Consider the following 18,286-nt stretch of genomic DNA (forward strand, 5'->3'; position numbering starts at 1 on the left):
AAAATATCATTGTATTTTTCGTTCCTAAACGTTAACCTTCGTTAAGTTGGATCATAACTTTTTATGCCCCCGGATCGAAAGATCGGGGGGGGGTATTATTTTATGGCCTGTCTGTCATTGTATGTGTCTGTGTGTGTGTGTGTCCAAAACTTTTACAAAAATTTTAACCTTCTTCATAACTTTGCAATATTGAACGTAGCAACTTGATATTTAGCATGCATGTGTATCTCAAGGAGCTGCACATTTTGAGTGGTGAAAGGTCAAGGTCATCTTCAAGGTCAAAGGTCAAAAAAAAAATCAAAGCGGCGGATTAGGGGGCATTGTGTTTCTGACAAACACATCTCTTGTTGAATATTGAAGATAGCAACTGGATATTTGGCATGCATGTGTATCTCATGGAGCTGCACATTTTGAGTGGCTAAAGGTCAAGGTCATCGTTCAAGGTCAAGGTCAAATTTATGGCTTCAAAGCGGCCCAATAGGGGGCATTGTGTTTCTGACAAACACATCTCTTGTTTTATGTGAGATTGTGGGTAGTCACGCCAAAACAAACACATAACTTTGATATAACGAGATCATTTCAGATTGGATGAAGTTTTCTTAAGCCTTAATATTATGTTGACCAAAACTTAGCTGATTTGATATACATTATTGCGGTTTTAAATACTTAATTACTGAGAAATTAAGATTGCTTTTATGATAAATGTATGCAGATAGTAGCTGAAAGTATGTCAGCATACTTAGTAAAGTACAGTAAAGCTGTGTTTGTCTGTCAGTAAACACAGTACATACCCTATGGTATTAACACTTTACCACTTAGATATGTATTTTGACACATTTGTATACCCATAGAAAGTTACATTTAATTGAAGACCATTCTTACTAGATTAAAGTTGTAAAGGCTTCATTGCCAACCCTTAGATACTAATGAGCAGCAAACAGCATTAAACCTGAACAGACTGTGAGTTAACGCGCAGGCTGTTCTGGTTTTATGCTGGTTGCAAAAGCCATTTTCACTTTGCTTCTCATGGGGTAAAGGCTCAATATGTGATTTGTGGAATGTGAACTCTCCTGATTGTCCAAAATTAATGACTATGACTGTTTGAGTCAAAGTTTCCAAAACTGCTTACTATGACTGTTTGAGACAATGCTTAGTAAATGACACTCTTTGCTAAATTATGTCTAGTACTCTGACAAATAACATGATTTGTTTGCCAGTTGTATTCTGCATGCAAGTGATCTATTATGTAAGGATACTGGCTTGTTTCAGGTATTCACCAAAGATCTGCCTGTCATGATGTCCAAAACTGAAGTGAGTGTTTTCTGTGTTGTAGCTCTTAAATAAATTACCATGCCGTATTACTTAAATTTATTTTCCCCTTTTGAAGGTTAGATATATTAAACTGGTAGGAGTCAACCCATGCTTGAATTTTTATGTCCCCCACTATAGTAGTGGGGGACATATTGTTTTTGCCCTGTCTGTTGGTTGGTTGGTTGGTCTGTTGGTTGGTTTGCGCCAACTTTAACATTTTGCAAAAACTTTGCTATATTAATTATAGCAACTTGATATTTGGCATGCATGTGTATCTCATGGAGCTGCACATTTTGAGTGGTGATGGTCAAGGTCATCCTTCAAGGTCAGAGGTCAAATATATGTGGCCAAAATTGCTCATTTTATGAATACTTTTGCAATATTGAAGATAGCACTTGATATTTGGCATGCATGTGTATCTCACGGAGCTGCACATTTGAGTGATGAAGGTCAAGGTCAAGGTCATCCTTCAAGGTCAGAGGTCAAATATATGTGGCCCAGATCCCTTTTTTATGAATACTTTTGCAATATTGAAGATAGCAACTTGATATTTGGCATGCATGTGTAACTTATGGAGCTGCACATTTTGAGTGGTGAAAGGTAGAGGTCATCCTTCAAGGTCAGAGGTCAAATATATGTGGCCCAAATCGCTTATTTTATGAATACTTTTGCAATATGAAGATAGCAACTTGATATTTGGCATGGCATGTGTATCTCATGGAGCTGCACATTTTGAGTGGTGAAAGGTCAAGGTCAAGGTCATCCTTCTAGTTCCATTTGCTACACTCCACTGCGCCTCCTTCAACTCTTCATTTTGTAGGTGATTTTTGTTTAACAAATCAGAATAAAATTAATATATCCAACTACTGTGTACACTGTGAAGGTTCGAGATAGCAGATTAAAATGAGTCATTGCCCTTTGTTTTAAAATAACTTGTGAGAGCTTCTAAGCACAATCACAAATTCTTATTGTGCACTGTCTTGCGACAGCTTTTGTTCTATTTGCATTTTCATGAACTAATCATCCATACTTGGCCATTGTATGCATGACATGGTGATTCTTTTGTTGCAGGGAAAAATATAATGGAAAAGTAAGTATGCATACAGTAGAAATGTTTACCCAGATGTTGATATTAAAATGTTAATTGTGCACACTAATTGTTACTATAGTTAACAACAAAGAAATCTTATAAAAATAGATATGCTTAAATATATTGTGATGGCACTTTAATGCAGCATATCTATTACTAGTATAACTATAATTTATAAATAATTATGAAATAATAATCAGTGCTATATCTTTCATTTTTAACCAGGTTTTTCGAAGAAAAAAACTGGTTATTAGATTGGCGAATCTGGGCTGGCGGGCGGATGGATGGAACAAGCTTTGCCGGGCCATAACTCTTTCGTTTATTGTCAGATTTTAAAATCATTTGGCACATTTGTTCACCAACATTAGACGGTGGGTGTCGCGCGAAAGAATTACTTCGATATCTCCAAGGTCAAGGTCACAATTTGAGTTTGAAGGTCAAACATGGCCATAAATGAGCTTGTCCGGGCCATAACTTTGTCGTTCATTGTCAGATTTAAAAACATTTGGCACATTGTTTCACCATCATTAGACGGTGTGTCGCGCAAAAGAATTACGTCGATATCTCCGAGGTCAAGGTCACAATTTGAGTTTTGAAGGTCGAAAATGGCCATTAATGAGCTTGTCTGGGCCATACTATGTCATTCATTGTGACATTTTAAAATCATTTGGCACATTTGTTCACCATTATTGGACGGTGTGTTGCACGAAAGAATTACGTCAATATCTCCAAGGTCAAGGTCGCCACAACTAAAAATAGATTGATTTTGAAACAACTATGTAACTATGAAAGGATGATAACTCAAGAATATTGATTTTTGAAACAACTATGTAACTATGAAAGGATGATAACTCAAGAACGCTTAGGCCTAGGATCATGAATCTTCATAGGTAACATTGATCATGACTGGAAGATGACCCCTATTGATTTTCAGGTCACTAAGTTAAAGGTCAAGGTCACAGTGACTTGAAATAGTAAAAATGGTTTCCGGATAACTCAAGAACGCTTAGGCCTAGGATCATGAAACTTCACAGGTACATTGATCATGACTGGCAGATGACCCCTATTGATTTTAAGGTCACTAGGTCAAAGGTCAAGGTCACAGTAACTGGAAATAGTAAAATGGTTTTCGGATAATAACTCAAGAATGCTTACGCCTAGGATCATGAAACTTCATAGGTACATTGATCATGACTGGCAGATGACCCCTATTGATTTCAGGTCACTAGGTCAAAGGTCAAGTCACAGTGACTCGAAACAGTAAAATGGATTCCCGATGATAACTCAAGAACGCTTACACCTAGGATTATAAACTTCATAGGAACATTGATCATGACTGACAGATGACCCCTATTGATTTCAGGTCAAAGGTCAAGTTCACAGTGACTCAAAACAGTAAAATGGTTTCCAGATGATAACTCAAGAATGCTTACATCTAGGATCATGAACTTCAAAGGAACTTTGATCACGATTGGCAGATGACCCCTATCGATTTTCAGGTCACTAGGTCAAAGGTCAAGGTCACAGTGACTCGAAACAGTAAAATGGTTTCCCCATGATGACTTAAGAATGCTTACGCCTAGGATCATGAAACTTCATAGGTAAATTGATCAGGACTGGCAGATGACCTGTATCAATTTTCAGGTTACTAGGTTAAAGGTCAAGGTCACAGTGACTCGAAACAGTAAAACAGTTTCCGGATGATAACTAAAGAATAATTAGGCCTAGGATCATGAAACTTCATTGGTACATTGATCATAACTGGCAGATGACCCCTATTGATTTTCAGGTCACTAGGTCAAAGGTCAAGGTCACAGTGACAAAAAAATGTATTCACACAATGGATTCCACTACAACTGACAGCCCATATGGGGGGCATGCATGTTTTACAAACAGCCCTTGTTTTCTAATTGAAATAAGGTCAATTTTACACAAGGGGACTAACAATACACATTTGAATTGTCTCCCTTTATCAGAATTTTTTTTCAACTGAAAACCTGGTTTTGTGACAATTTTGTCCCTTGTTTAGGCATAGTCTGTTTCTAAATACTATTTTATCCTAACCATTTTACTGATAAATCTATGCTTATTGAATAATTCAATTTACAGCAGATATGATTGAAATGCCCTGCAATTTTCTAATATTTGCACAGGAACCTACACGGTCGGACATTCTGTGGGAACAAGCAGTAGCTGACCCTGAGAAATTTGAGTTTTTCACACTTGTGGAGAAAGAATGTGGTAGGTGGCGGACGTATAGAATAAACTTTTATCACTATGTTGCAATATTTAAGCTAACTTGCCTCAAAGGTTCACCAAGTGTGTCCAGTTTAATTGTGAATGTTATTCTTGCCTTAACCAGCTCCACCAGTTGGCCATCTGACATCTAGGCAACCAGCTCCCTGTAGAGTCTTTAGTAAAAGTTCTTGCAGACAATTTTCACATTAATTTACTTCATTTGATCCAGTGTTCAATGGCTGAAATGACTTTGTTGTCTTTATTGCAGAGGAAGATTTTATCCTGCTCGGAATGAGAATTGTCAGCATTCCACAATACCTGGACGTCAAAAATCCGGCCATGAAAATATGCCCGATGTGTAAGTTAGTGAACAAGTGTCAGTGCAAGGGACCGCGAGAGGTGGACCAGAAGACCATGGACGTATTCAACAAAATGGGGCTTTTTGATCGGCTAATGATCCTCGATGCAAAAGGTTAATAAATAGTGAAATAAGACAGAGATGTTTCTTGGATGAACTGCTCCAAAAAAATCCAAAATTGTTAAGATTTGTTAGCTTAACTAAATAATTCAAGCTGTGATACTCACCTGAATGTCTGCATTGAGGTCTATGCAAAGCACTGGTTAAGGTAAATATCTCCATATCAATATTTCTAATACTAATTTGAATCGGCACAAATGTGTTTGGGGTCAATGTTTGAGATCACTGGCCAAGTTCCATAAATCTTACCTGCAAGTAAGCATAATTTTACCTCTTGCGTACTTGCAAATTAAGGGTTAATATTTAAAGGCAAGAGCGCTATATCTCTGTCTCTTAACAGATATTAAAATAAAAACTTAACGCATGTGTGTTGAGGGTTTTTATGAATACTCACTGACCAAGATTTTTAACTCTGAACAGTTAAAATATGGATAAGGTTTGAGATGTGCATCATGATCAAGACATATCTCTGTAACCACTACATATACTGAAACTAAATACATGTTTGCATGATCAACATGGGAGGTCATTGACCAAGGCCCATAACTCTGACTTGCAATCTAGCAGAATTATTCCCTGTTTGTACTTTTTGTAATTTTCAGGTTAATGCCTTATATAAATGTCAACATGTAATACAGATTTCTTTAAACGTATCATATATGTTCAGCTTCTGTATAAACAGTCACTGACAAAGAACCATTACTGTTACTGACCGTTTAACAGGATTATGCTACCATAAGTAAATATTAGTTGAAATTCATGTTTAAATTTGCATCCAACAGTGCCACCAGATCACCATAGGAGGTCATTGGCCAAGGCCTTCAACTCAGAAGGTCCAACTAGATGGTCTTCACACAAACAACGTTTTTGTTTGCTCCAGTTGCTGCTTAGTCTGTTTATGCTTATTTCGATGGAATCGATTTTATGTTGGTCTGAAACTAATTTCAATGATAATCGTTTCCATCCTACTCAATGTCTGTCCATCCTTTCATATGTCACACATTTTCTTTCTGTGTTGAGGTCTTACTATCCTATTTTGATATGTAACATCCCTGAAGTAGCAGCAACCTTGTAGGGTGGACATTATCATATTGTCCATTTGATCTGGGACAGTAGGGTGGACATTATCATATTGACCATGTGATCTGGGACAGTAGGGTGGACATTATCATATTGCCCATTTGATCTGGGACAGTAGGGTGGACATTATCATATTGTCCATGTGATCTGGGACAGTGCGTTTTAAGGTAGTTATTGCTCCTTGAAAAAAAACTTTTATACACAACATCTCAAACACTGAAGCTGCTAAAACTATATATTTGGTAATCCTAATCATGACACTTGTACTCGTAGTCAAGTATTACTGCTCCAATTATTGTTTAAGGAGTTATTGCCCTTTGACTAATAACAAAGTTTTACATGTCACTCTGAGATCTAAGAAACAACTGATTCAAATTTGATGACATGTGCGATTTGGAAGGTCATTTAGTCAGTGATTTTATACTTCTTGATATTAATTTGAATCATAAATGTTTTCCATGTGAGGTCTTTGACACGAGGACACTAATGATCCAAATGAAACCATACTTGAAGCATAGACTGAACATGCACACTATGTCACAGCATTCCACTCCAAGCCAGGTCCATCACATTTTTCTGGTCTTTTAATCTTCTAAAGAGCAATTGCCTCAACTTCTTGTTACAATGCTCTCAATTAACCTATAGATTTACAAAGCACATAATACAGGTCCATCAGTTTCAGGGTTATTCTTACTTTATTTAAAGTAATTTTTTATGAGGGAAAACTAAAAACTCAAACTTAAACTCATCTTGTTACATATTTATTTACATTTTAATAAGTTTAATTTAATGTTGAATCTTGCATAGCAATGTGTTGATTTTGTTTGTTGATACATTTTGCTTAAAACACTCAAATCAACAGGTCTGAACACATGTTGTGTTGATAATTTTTTACCTTTTACCAACTTTTCTCCTTCTCTTAGAGTCAAGATTGTCAAACTATGCATTATAATTTTTTTGAGTTGTTGTGTTGTTACAGGTCTAGAGAACATGATATATTACGAAGATGAAATTGGCCTGGATGAGCTAGATTTGCACTCTTTGAATAGGACACAAGAGCGTACAGGTTTGACCGGACCTGATAAAAAGAAAACTCCTCTTTTTACTGAAGATGGTAAGTACTGACATAAAATATTATTTGCTGTGTAAATGCTGACACTCATGCTTGAATCTCATTAGATTTACTGGTGAGTCTCTTTTTTAGAGACAAAACCAACAACCTTAGAATTATTTATTTGTGCTAGCTCAGTTGGTAGAGTACTGGACTGCAGATCTGAGGATCAAAGGTTTGATCGCTGGCCCGGCCACATCACTTGCGTGTAAGTTTGGTCCTGAAATCCTTTTAACAACCATCCCCTTACCTCTGATTCAATTAAGGCAGTTTTCAGTTATTGGTTGAGTTCAGTGACCATTCTACCCCAATATTTTTATGCCTGCCTGCCTGTCCGTCCGTCCGTCCGCCCGCCGGCCCGCCCGCCTGTCCGTCCGTCCGTCTGTCCGTCTGTCTGTCATTATATGTGTCACAAAACTTTAACCTTGGTCATTACTTTTGCAATATTGAAGATAGCAACTTGATATTTGGCATGCATGTGTATCTCACGGAGCTTCACATTTTAGTCAAGGTTATCCTTCAAGGTCAAAGGTCAAATTTATGGCTTCAAAGCGGCGCATTAGGGGGCATTGTGTTTCTGACAAACACATCTCTTGTTTCAATTTAAATACAATTATTATTACTAAGTGTCATGCTTTTTTTCTAAACATTTGCTGAGCTTGTGCATACTTTTATACAGCAATATGTACCACATATTTTAGATGAAGACAGCTGGAGAGAGCAGGTTAAAGTTGTTCAGCCAAATTACACTGTGAAATTTGGAGAATACATGACTTTGGACAGATATTCGCAACTGTACAAAACAAATGGAGCCCGGTACTTTGGTGAACATCTGGAAACCAGCGAGCAACAAACTCTCAAAGAACTGGACAGTGAAATGGACGAATACAAGAACAAATTTGGACAGATTTCATCGAACAAGTTAACTGTTGCCTCAGATAACCAAAATCAGAATAAGGAAGCAAATGTTGCCTGGACAGAATCAACTTCCCCACAATCAGCGTTTAAGAAAGTGCACAGTGTTACCGTGGGGCTGAAAGAGGCAAGTGCCTTCCTTACGGACAACACCATGTTCATTGTAGATCGGCTAGCTGAACCGCTGCGGGAGATAGATCATAATGAGTTGGTCCGTAAGGTGCGCAATAGCAAGGACCCAGGTACATCGTTGAATAAGAAGTTCAAGAACCAGGAATACACAGTGAGCTCACTGCCAATTCTGATGTTTGAGGACAGCCCCAAACCTGAGCATGTCTGGGCAGACATTGGTGTCATAGGGTACGTTACTATTTCATCCTTTCTTTTTATGCTGTGATGCTTTTAATAAGTCTTTTTCCAGACCCTATCTAATGTCATAGCACTATAACAGTAGGCTTGCATTTTCAAATGCAATTATCACAATATTGGCAGGTATTTTATGACTGAATTCCCTGAAATAAGGGCTCTTTTTATGTGTACACAAATATTTGCCTTTTTGTCATGCATGTTGCAAAAAACATTAGCCGTCCAAAAACTTCATAAAAGTTATGTGGTATTCCAAAAATAAATTTCATACAATTATTCCTCAGGCCTTTGTGGATGGTGAGGGGGGTGCTGATTTTACAGCCATTCTTATGTCAATTTCCCAATGGCAAATGTATCTTTTGTTCCAAATACAGTCCTTACAATCCAAATTTATGGTTTTACTTCCAGAAGTTTGGACATGGAGTAATTCAGTGTTGAAATAAAGAGTTTTCAAGTTGTTATAGCCCATTTCTGCTAAGGTTATGTTAACTTATTGTTATTATGCCCCCCTTTAAAGAAGAGGAGTTATATTGTTTTGTTGATGTTGGTCGGTCTGCCTCTTGGTTTGTCTGTTGGTAGACCACTTAGTTTCTGATCAATAACTTGTGAATGGATTGACCAATTGGCTTGATACTTCCCATGTTCATTAGCCTTTTGAAATTGGGATCACTAGGTCTAAGGTCAAGGTCACTGTCATCCTAAGAGTGAAAGTTGTTTCCAATCAATAACTTGTGAACCAAGGCACCAATTGGCTTGATACTCTCCGTGTGCATTGGCATTGGATAGTTGATAGCTCCTATTGAAATTGGGGTCACTTGGTCTAGGTCAATGTCACTGTCGCACTAAGTGTGAAATCGTTTCCGATCAATAACTTGTCAACTGATTAACCGATTGGCTTGATAATTTTCATATGCATTGGCCCTAGACAGTAGCTGACCCCTATTGAAATTTTGGTCACTAGGTCAAAAATCAAGGTCACTGTCACAGTAAGTGTGAAAATTGTATCACTCAATCAATCAATCAATAACTCATCAATGACCTTGGACAGTAGTTGACCCCTAGTTATAATACTAAAATATTCTCAACCCATGTACTATTACAATGATTTGACAGAAGTGCATAATTCTGTGTCCACTAAAAACTTATGTAAATGGCTAAGTCACACTAAAATGCTAAGATTAACTCTTATGGTCAGTTTTGATGCAATAAATCCTGTGTCAAGGTCCTGTTTTTGGGGATCATTTGTCTGGGACCACGGAGCTCTTTGATAATTATTAAGCTTTCCTCTAGGTTAAAATATGCATTATGTAGTATGTTCTTATATATAAAAATATATATTGTAGAACAAAGTCTTTCCTTTTTACCCATCGCGCCTGCCCTGGACCAACTTGTGACGCACATCGTCCCAGGGGCACTAGAGCTCGCAGAATAGAAGAAAACCCGGACTGTGAGTTCTGTACACGGCGGGTCAGAACAGAAAAAATCATTCATCAGCTGTTACGGCATGGTCTGGATCCGGATTTAGCCAGACACATGTCAGTTTCCATGATGGAAGCAGAGGAAAGAGACATGGATCGATTTAGTCGTCTGAACAGAAACAACAAGGGCAATAAAAAAAGGGGGAAACGGTCAAATTCTCCTCCAACACCAGCTCCCAGTGACACAAAATGTCCGTCTCCACCAAGTAAGGAAGATTTAATGAAGTTTCAGGAACTTCTTGCAGATTTACATAGGCTTCGTGTGGATGAAGCTAAAAAGAAGAGGATGGAAGAAATTGCTTTAGAGAGAGCCCAGAGGAAAGCTCTGGAAGCGGCTGCTATGGATGAAGGGACGGTGTTTCTAAGGGAGTCATTTGTGAATGGGCAGCTTGTCGTGGAGAAAATGGACATGAAAGCAGAGCTAGGACTGTACGATGATGATAGAATAGACGAGAAGGAAGAAACAGGGAAAGCAGTTGAGAATGGGAAGGGTAGACAGGAGGAAGTGGACAAGAATGGTAAGATTTTGCCAGGAGAGAAGAAGAAGAAGCGAAAGAAGGCAGCTCAGAAGGGGATTATTGTTGGAGACAGTCCTAGCTTCAAGCAGTGTGGGAAATGTGGCAAGATGGAACAGAAAAAGAAGCAATTTCAGAAATGCAAAAAGTGAGACTGGATAATTGATATTTTTTATTGTGATTTACGCATAAATGTATGATAAATGTCTAGCAAATAAAAAATATAATAGAGAACTAATATGTTTCCTAAGTCATTAATTATGCAATATATAATTGAATGAAGCATTGCATATGCTTTGAGAACAAAGCTCGTCTGAACAAAATCACTTTGTATTTCTGAAGTCCTAAGATCAATGAATGGTCATACATTGTTGTTTTATTACTGTTGAATTTATCATTACCTGTAATTAGCAATGGGGGTTTAAAACCACAGTACTTATCATTGGAAAAGGAGGCTTTATTTGACTTTCAAAAATAGTACATGTTACGTCATTCTTTACAAACCAATATCCACCATTAATGTGCAATAATTCGTTGCTTTCAGGTGTGTGGATGAAGGGGTGATGGAAGTGAGGTATTACTGCTCCAAGGAATGCCAAGGTAACTTACAAATAGTGTCTGCCTGGAGTTCTGGCATTCCAGGGTTCCCATCCTGCAAGCATTTGCAAGAGCTACTCCTAAGACACAGAGTACTGATTCTGCCCACAAAACCCACAAAAGAGACTCTTGGATAAGCACTAGGCAAATTTAGCAATCAAGCTAAAATACACATGTTTCAACTAAATTTCAACACATTGTAAACAAAACACATGCAAATCTGGAGTGTTTATGCCTCTTTCAAAGCAGTTGCAGTAACAGTTTGAGCAAAATTTCCAGCTCTTACTTTGCCATAAATTGATGGATATTGAAATAACAAAGCTCAAATGTTGACCATCATAATTTTTATGACATATTGCATGTAAAACCTGTCTTTCTGCCTCAAAGCTCAAGGTCACACTTGGAGGTCGAAGGTTTACAGTAAAAGAGCTGTAAAATTCTGTCTCAGCCATACATTTTACATGTATTGATGGACTTTAAATTAGCTTAGCATAAATGCAAACCATCATAAGGCGACGTGACAAATTACTGCCATGTATCATCTGTCTCATTACCTCAAAGGTCAACATCACACTTAGGAGTCAAAAGACAAATGTTTTCAAAAACAGCTTGTTTTTTACATAAGTGGATTTTTTAGCAACACATGGAATGTGGGGAAATCCTTGCTCTATGAATGTGGGGAAAGCCTTGCTTTATGGACACATCTTTTTATGCTCCCCAAAAATTTGTTTGGGGGGAGCATATAGTCGCCGCTTCGTCTGTCCGTGCGTGTGTCTATCCGACTGTGCACAATTTTTGTCCAGGCTATTTCTCAGCAATTTATGACCGGAATTCAATTAAACTTTATGGGAAGCTTCACTACCAAGAGGAGATGTGCATATTATCAGCGGGTTCAGGTCGGATGATTTTTCACAGAGTTATGGCCCTTTGAAATTTTCCATTAATTGTACATATAGTGCAATTCTTGTCTCCCGAACTACTAGACGTTTCCTTTTATCTGAATATATAGTGCAATATTTTGACAAAAAAACCTTTGGGGAGCATCACCCGTCTCCGACGGTTTCTTGTTTATTTTAATTATGAAGTATTGTAGAATTTGGAAATTTGTATGAGTGGATTTTCTTGTAATAAAGCCTAAATGCAGTGCCTTTGCATAACTATTGTTTGAAATTTGTTGACATTTTGTGTTTTGGCCAGTGTTGGAGCTTATCAAGATTTGGTATGAAATTATCAACATAAAGGTTGCACAATATTTTGAAGTAAACTCATAATGATATCTCAAAGATTACTCGTTTAGATATTTGCAACCTAGTCACTGTATGCCTATTCCTCTTTGACTCAATCACTCACTCTGTGAAGAATCCATCATTTCTATTCCTGGAAATATTCTGATGGATATCAGACTTTCCGAATATATAAAATCATCTAATAAAGGCTACAGCTGATAGAGTACAGAAATGTCTCTCAAATAAAACAATCCATATGGTCACTATACTGTGACCACAGTGCAATGCCAGTGCATGGGGATGTTATACATTCAGTTACTGGATATTGGCTATGTTTGGGTCAATTTGAGACAATACATACAAGCCGAAGGCCTCACTTATTTGGTTTTCAGTTGAGGACTGGATGCTAAGACACAAGGTGGAGCACAGTGATGGACTTCTGGGATAGATATTTACCTTCACTCAAGGTCAGCTGGTTACCATAGCAACAGTAACCATAGTTACAGTTCTGAGAGTGGGACAACAGCCGAATGATGTTATCCAGAAGTCACAGAAACCAAACGTGGTTTATTTTATGGAACTAGAACTTTTCTTTATTTCATAAAATATGACAGTTATAATTGTAAATATGATATTAATAATTGTTTATTGTTTACTTTTGAACTACAGTCCAAAAGCGATGCGACAAATTGGAATACAACAAAATGACAGGACATTTTGAATAAATTGCATCTGAATTCCCTAAATATTTAACTACAACAAGATGTAATTTAACAATAGCATAAAAAGTTGGGATTCTATAATGTTTAATTTCATCCCTTTGTTAAATTGCAAATTTATGATATTTCTTGATGTTACGGATGGGTTTGCCTTCTTGAATTTTCTCATCCTGTTGTGAAGATGTTCACACTTAACCTAATCGTGGATTTGTTAAACAGTAATACATGTATCTTATGGTCGTCGGTCATTCAGGGTTTCCCTAAGGCCATGATGGCATGTTGCTTCCAAAATCCCTTGTAAATCAGGGTAGGATGACTATTATTTTCCAGAAGTGTCATAAGTGTAAAGCAATAAACCTGAAGGAAGACCCCAATCTGCACATGGATGGCTCCCTTGTTTAATAATAATGGATTAGATGAGGGTTAATGGATTGTCAAAGATAATTGGTTTCAATTCCAGGTTGCAACTGAGACAATTAAGCCAAACAAAGTCAAGTCTCTGTTTAGCATCTGCGGGCGGTAGGTTGTCTGATGGGTGACTGTAAAGACAAAAACATTTCGAAAATGTGAAAAATAAAGTTATAAAAAGTTAAGCTAAGTAGGACCATGTTATATCTGTATAATAAACTATTAACAAACTGTTGACTGCAGATATAACCATAGTAGAAACATTAAATGTCTGTATATTTGTAGATGGATGTATATGTTGATTTAAATTTAACAAGTAATAAAACGATACATAAAAAAAACTAATTGTATGTAAGTTTTATTTGTTCACAGTTAATAATCCAATCAAAACATTTTGAAAGTAAAAATGCTTCATGACTTCTGAGTAGCTATGTTACAAATAACTTAAGCAATCATTCAAAATATGAAAGACACAATACTATAAAAGATGCAACTTTAGGAACAATTTTAAATCTCCCTTGTATCACGTTTTGACTGTAAATGCATTAATCGTAGGCCTATCAATGTATAACATATGATTAAATGAATAAATCAGATTTGTTTGCACACAATTTTGACAATTTGAATTTTCTTTATTGCTGGTATTTCAATATTTATAGGTTATTTGTATGATGATATTTAAACTTTAAAGCATTGCACTGTAGCCCATGATATATGTTTTATAAATGTTTATATTATTGTTTCTTATGGTAAAGGGTTTACTTTTTATGTCCCCCACCACTATAGTGGGGGACAAATTGTTTTTGTTCTGTCTGTTTGTTTGTTTGTTTGTTTGCGCCAACTTTAACATTTGCAATAACTTTTGCAGTATTGAAGATAGCAACTTGATATTTGGCATTCATGTGTATCTAATGGAGCTGCACATTTTGAGTGGTGAAGGGTCAAGGTAATTCTTCAAGGTCAAAGATTAAATATATAGCTTCAAAGCACCGCAAAAGCATGTTTTCTCATGTTTATTATTCGTTTGTTCTTGAACCATAAGCATGTATTTAATGTTTGATCAATTAAGCTTAATGCAGCAGTATTTTTGCCAATATGTTTGTATACATGTATTGAAATTGCACTTAACATTGTAATCATTATGATATTGTTTTTAAGTTCATCATGTACTTCTTATTGGTTTATTGCTCAGAAAATACTTATCTTATTTCAGTAATACACGTACATAAGCAAACTTATTTATTACGAAAAGTTGTTCATTAGTGACACTTGCTTATAACGACATCCTGTGTTATAGAAATTGTTTCTGTCATTTATCTTAGCTTTATAAAGTCCTAGATATTTACATTAATTGTGAATTAAAAAATGAATTAAGCATTAAATTCCTTGACTTGGTAAAGTTTCAAATATCTGATAAGTCTTGGGTACCTGAAGTATACTGTTGTCACATTAAAAAATTTACTCTTGTTTCGTGTGGTTCGTGTAATCAGTGCATTATTTGTTCTTTTGATGAGTGTTTGGTCAGCTGAACAAACATATCATATATTATGTACTTTGTCTTTGGTTGGGGGAGGGGGGGTGAGTGCTGAGTATTGGTCGCGTTTGTCACTTGACAATTAATTATACAAGGATTTGGCTTCTGAATTTACATTTAAGAATTTTTAATTTGTGGACATGTTCCTTTCAACCCAATAATAAATATAATCAGAATGTAACTCTTGTGCCTGTTTGTCACTGCTCATGACATGTTTACTCTTCATACTTTTTAAAAGTGAATTAAATGAACTATTGGTCAGTATTATCTTTTACTTTAAGACCAGGGTATGTTAATTTGTTATTAATTAATAAGTATTCAAGAAATGTTAGATACAAATGCGTTTTTTTTTGTAGGAAAATATTCTTTGACATCTGATACGCATACTGTATGCAATCTTTGACATTAATTTTTGTGTATTGTACATGGTAGTGTGAGCTTTTGGCAGGGATATTGATAATCAAAATAAAATATTAATAGTAAAACACTATTCTTTTATTTCTGTATGCTCCTCGCTAAAGGGGAAGCATATACTTGCCATTTCCTCCGTCCGTCCAAAGTCCAATTTTTTATTCTTTTGGTTTTGTTAAATGATTTTCCCCATTTATTGGTCCAGCTTACTCGATGTTCGTCGATGCAGCAAGTGAATCCCGCAAGAGATCAGAAGAAGCACATTTTGGTTTACATGCAAATATTGTAAGGTTGTTCTTCTCTAATGATTTTTGATGGAGTTATTGTCTGGATTCAATTAGCGGAATTTTATTAAACTCTTTTGTTAACATGTACTCAATTGTAATGAAGTTGTATTTGTTCAGACTGAGGGTCCGTAATCGTACGTAAGGCAGTGTCACCTATAAGCCTATTATCAATCTAGAGGCTTCGTTTTTCTATCCTTTTTGATGAAATGCGGTCTTTATGTTTATCTAGAAATATCTAGGCCAGTATTAAATCTGGATCACGTTCGTCCAAAATCTAGGCCACCAGGTCAAATCTGAGAAAACCTTGTTACGACTCTAGAAGCCACATTAATGACTGGATCTTGCTAAAACTTGGTCAATAAAAACAATACCTAGACCAGTTTCAAATCTGAGAAAAGCGGGGTCACTATGTCAAGTGTTCGACAATATGTGTAGCTTGAAGTCAGATAAGCGTTAAAATGATGAAACGTGGTCATAATGTTTATCTCGAAAATATCTAGGCCAAGTTAAAATCTTGCTCACGTTTGTTCACAAACTAGGCCACCAGGTCAAAGCTGAGGAAAAACCTTTATAACCATTCTAGAAGCCACAATTATGACAGGATCGTTGTAAAACCGACTTTTTAGCTCACAGTGACATGGTGAGCGTATGTGACCGTGTGATGTCCTGCGTCCGTTGTGTGTGCGTGCGTCTGTCAACAATTTGTTTGTGTAGACAGTAGAGGTCAAAGTTTTCATCCAATCTTTATAAAATTTGGTCAGAATGTTTATCTTGATCAAATCTGGGTATGGATTATATTTGGATCATCTGGGGTCAAAAACTAGGTCACATAATAGGTCAAATAATAGAAAACCTTGTGTAGACAATAGAGGTCACAGTTTTCATCCAATCTTTATGACATTTGGTCAGAATGTTTATCTTGATGAAATCTGAGTTGGGAATGTATTTGGGTCATCTGGGGTCAAAAACTAGGTCACTAGGTAAAATAATTGAAAAATCATCAACAATTTGTTTGTGTAGACATTAGAGGTCACAGTTTTCATCCAATATTTATGAAATTTGGTCAGAATATTTATCTTGATAAAATCTGGGTTGGGATCGTATTTAGGTCATCTGGGGTCAAAAACTAGGTCACTATGTCAAAATCTAGGTCAAATATTAGAAAAACCTTGTGTAGACAATAGAGGTCGCAGTTTTCATCCAATCTTTATGAAATTTGGTCAGAATGTTTATCTTGATGAAATCTGGCTTGGAAATGTATAAGGGTCATCTAGGGTCAAAAACTAGGTCACTAGGTAAAAGACTAGGTCAAATAATAGAAAAACCTTGTGTAGACAATAGTGGTCGCAGTTTTCATTCAATTTTGATGAAATTTGGTCAGAATGTATATCTTGATGATATCTGGGTTGGGATTGTATTTGGGTCATCTGAGGTCAAAAACTAGGTCACTAGGTCAAAAACTAGGTCACTAGGTGAACTAATAGAAAAACCCTGTATAGACAATAGAGGTCGCAGTTTTCATCCAATCTTTATGAAATTTGGTTAGAATGTTTATCTTTATGATATCTGGGGTGGGATTGTATTTGGGTCATCTTGGGTCAAAAACTAGCCACTAGGTCAAACAATAGGAAAACCTTGTGTAGACAATAGAGGTCACAGTTTTCATCCAATCTTCATGAAATTTGGTCAGAATGTTTGTCTTGATGAAATCTGGGTTGGGATTGTATTTGGGTCACCTGTGGTCAAAAACTAGGTCATAGGTCAAATATTAGAAAAACCTTGTGTAGACAATAGAGGTCACAGTTTTCATCCAATCTTTATGAAATTTGGTCAGAATGTTTATCTTGATGAAAACTGGGTTGGGATTGTTTTTGGTTAGTCAGGTGAGCGATTAAGGGCCATCATGGCCCTCTAGTTTGGAGGTGTGGGTGATGAAAACAAAGAAGACTTATTAAAAAAAAATCTTCAAAATGACATTATATCAACTATAATTATATGCTCGATCATAACAATTGCGCATAACATTGGTGAACGTTGCTTGCAAATACGTATTTGATTATTTTTGTCAAAAATAAGGTGAAAAACTAAGAACGATATACTCTAATCTAACAATATTGACGTAATTGGCATTTACCCGATATTGGTACCTGTACATGTGTAAATGCTTATACAATTTGTTTGTTAAAGCTTATACAACGTGTGTTTCAATCTAACAAAATATACAATTGTGTATACTTAATCATGATTAAATTGTATGATGATTAAAAAAAAAAAGAACTGTTTTGTTTTCACGATTTCCCAAAGTTTCCAAACAATATGATACGAACTATAAGTAAGGTAAAAAAAATCGAAAAATAAGATATTCTATTACTAAAACGTCCGTTTTTAAAAGCGTACCGCAAAAAATGCTCACCTTCAGCATGATATAATTTCCACTGCTACATGTATAATTCAAATCCAAAAGCCAGCTTAAACAAAATACGTCTTATATCGATTTTCTAAGTTGTTCAAATAATGTTTGA

The 18,286-nt window shown here is 36.2% G+C and overlaps 1 protein-coding gene across 1 annotated transcript in view; it reads left to right on the forward strand.

The window, feature by feature from the left end:
• LOC127831551 (uncharacterized) overlaps window positions 1-18,042 on the forward strand; it is a 21,185-nt gene extending 3,143 nt beyond the window's left edge. The window contains exons 2-9 of the mRNA XM_052356532.1: window positions 2,383-2,401; window positions 4,555-4,642; window positions 4,908-5,111; window positions 7,177-7,311; window positions 8,010-8,583; window positions 9,933-10,730; window positions 11,127-11,182; window positions 12,798-18,042. Of these exons, the coding sequence (XP_052212492.1) occupies window positions 2,383-2,401; window positions 4,555-4,642; window positions 4,908-5,111; window positions 7,177-7,311; window positions 8,010-8,583; window positions 9,933-10,730; window positions 11,127-11,182; window positions 12,798-12,853 (1,930 nt within the window). The 3' untranslated portion in view covers window positions 12,854-18,042. The remainder of the gene's footprint in view (window positions 1-2,382; window positions 2,402-4,554; window positions 4,643-4,907; window positions 5,112-7,176; window positions 7,312-8,009; window positions 8,584-9,932; window positions 10,731-11,126; window positions 11,183-12,797) is intronic.
• Window positions 18,043-18,286: the final 244 nt, after the last annotated feature.

The sequence above is a fragment of the Dreissena polymorpha genome, chromosome 5 (genome assembly GCF_020536995.1).
Source record: "Dreissena polymorpha isolate Duluth1 chromosome 5, UMN_Dpol_1.0, whole genome shotgun sequence".
Classification (NCBI taxonomy): domain Eukaryota; kingdom Metazoa; phylum Mollusca; class Bivalvia; order Myida; family Dreissenidae; genus Dreissena; species Dreissena polymorpha.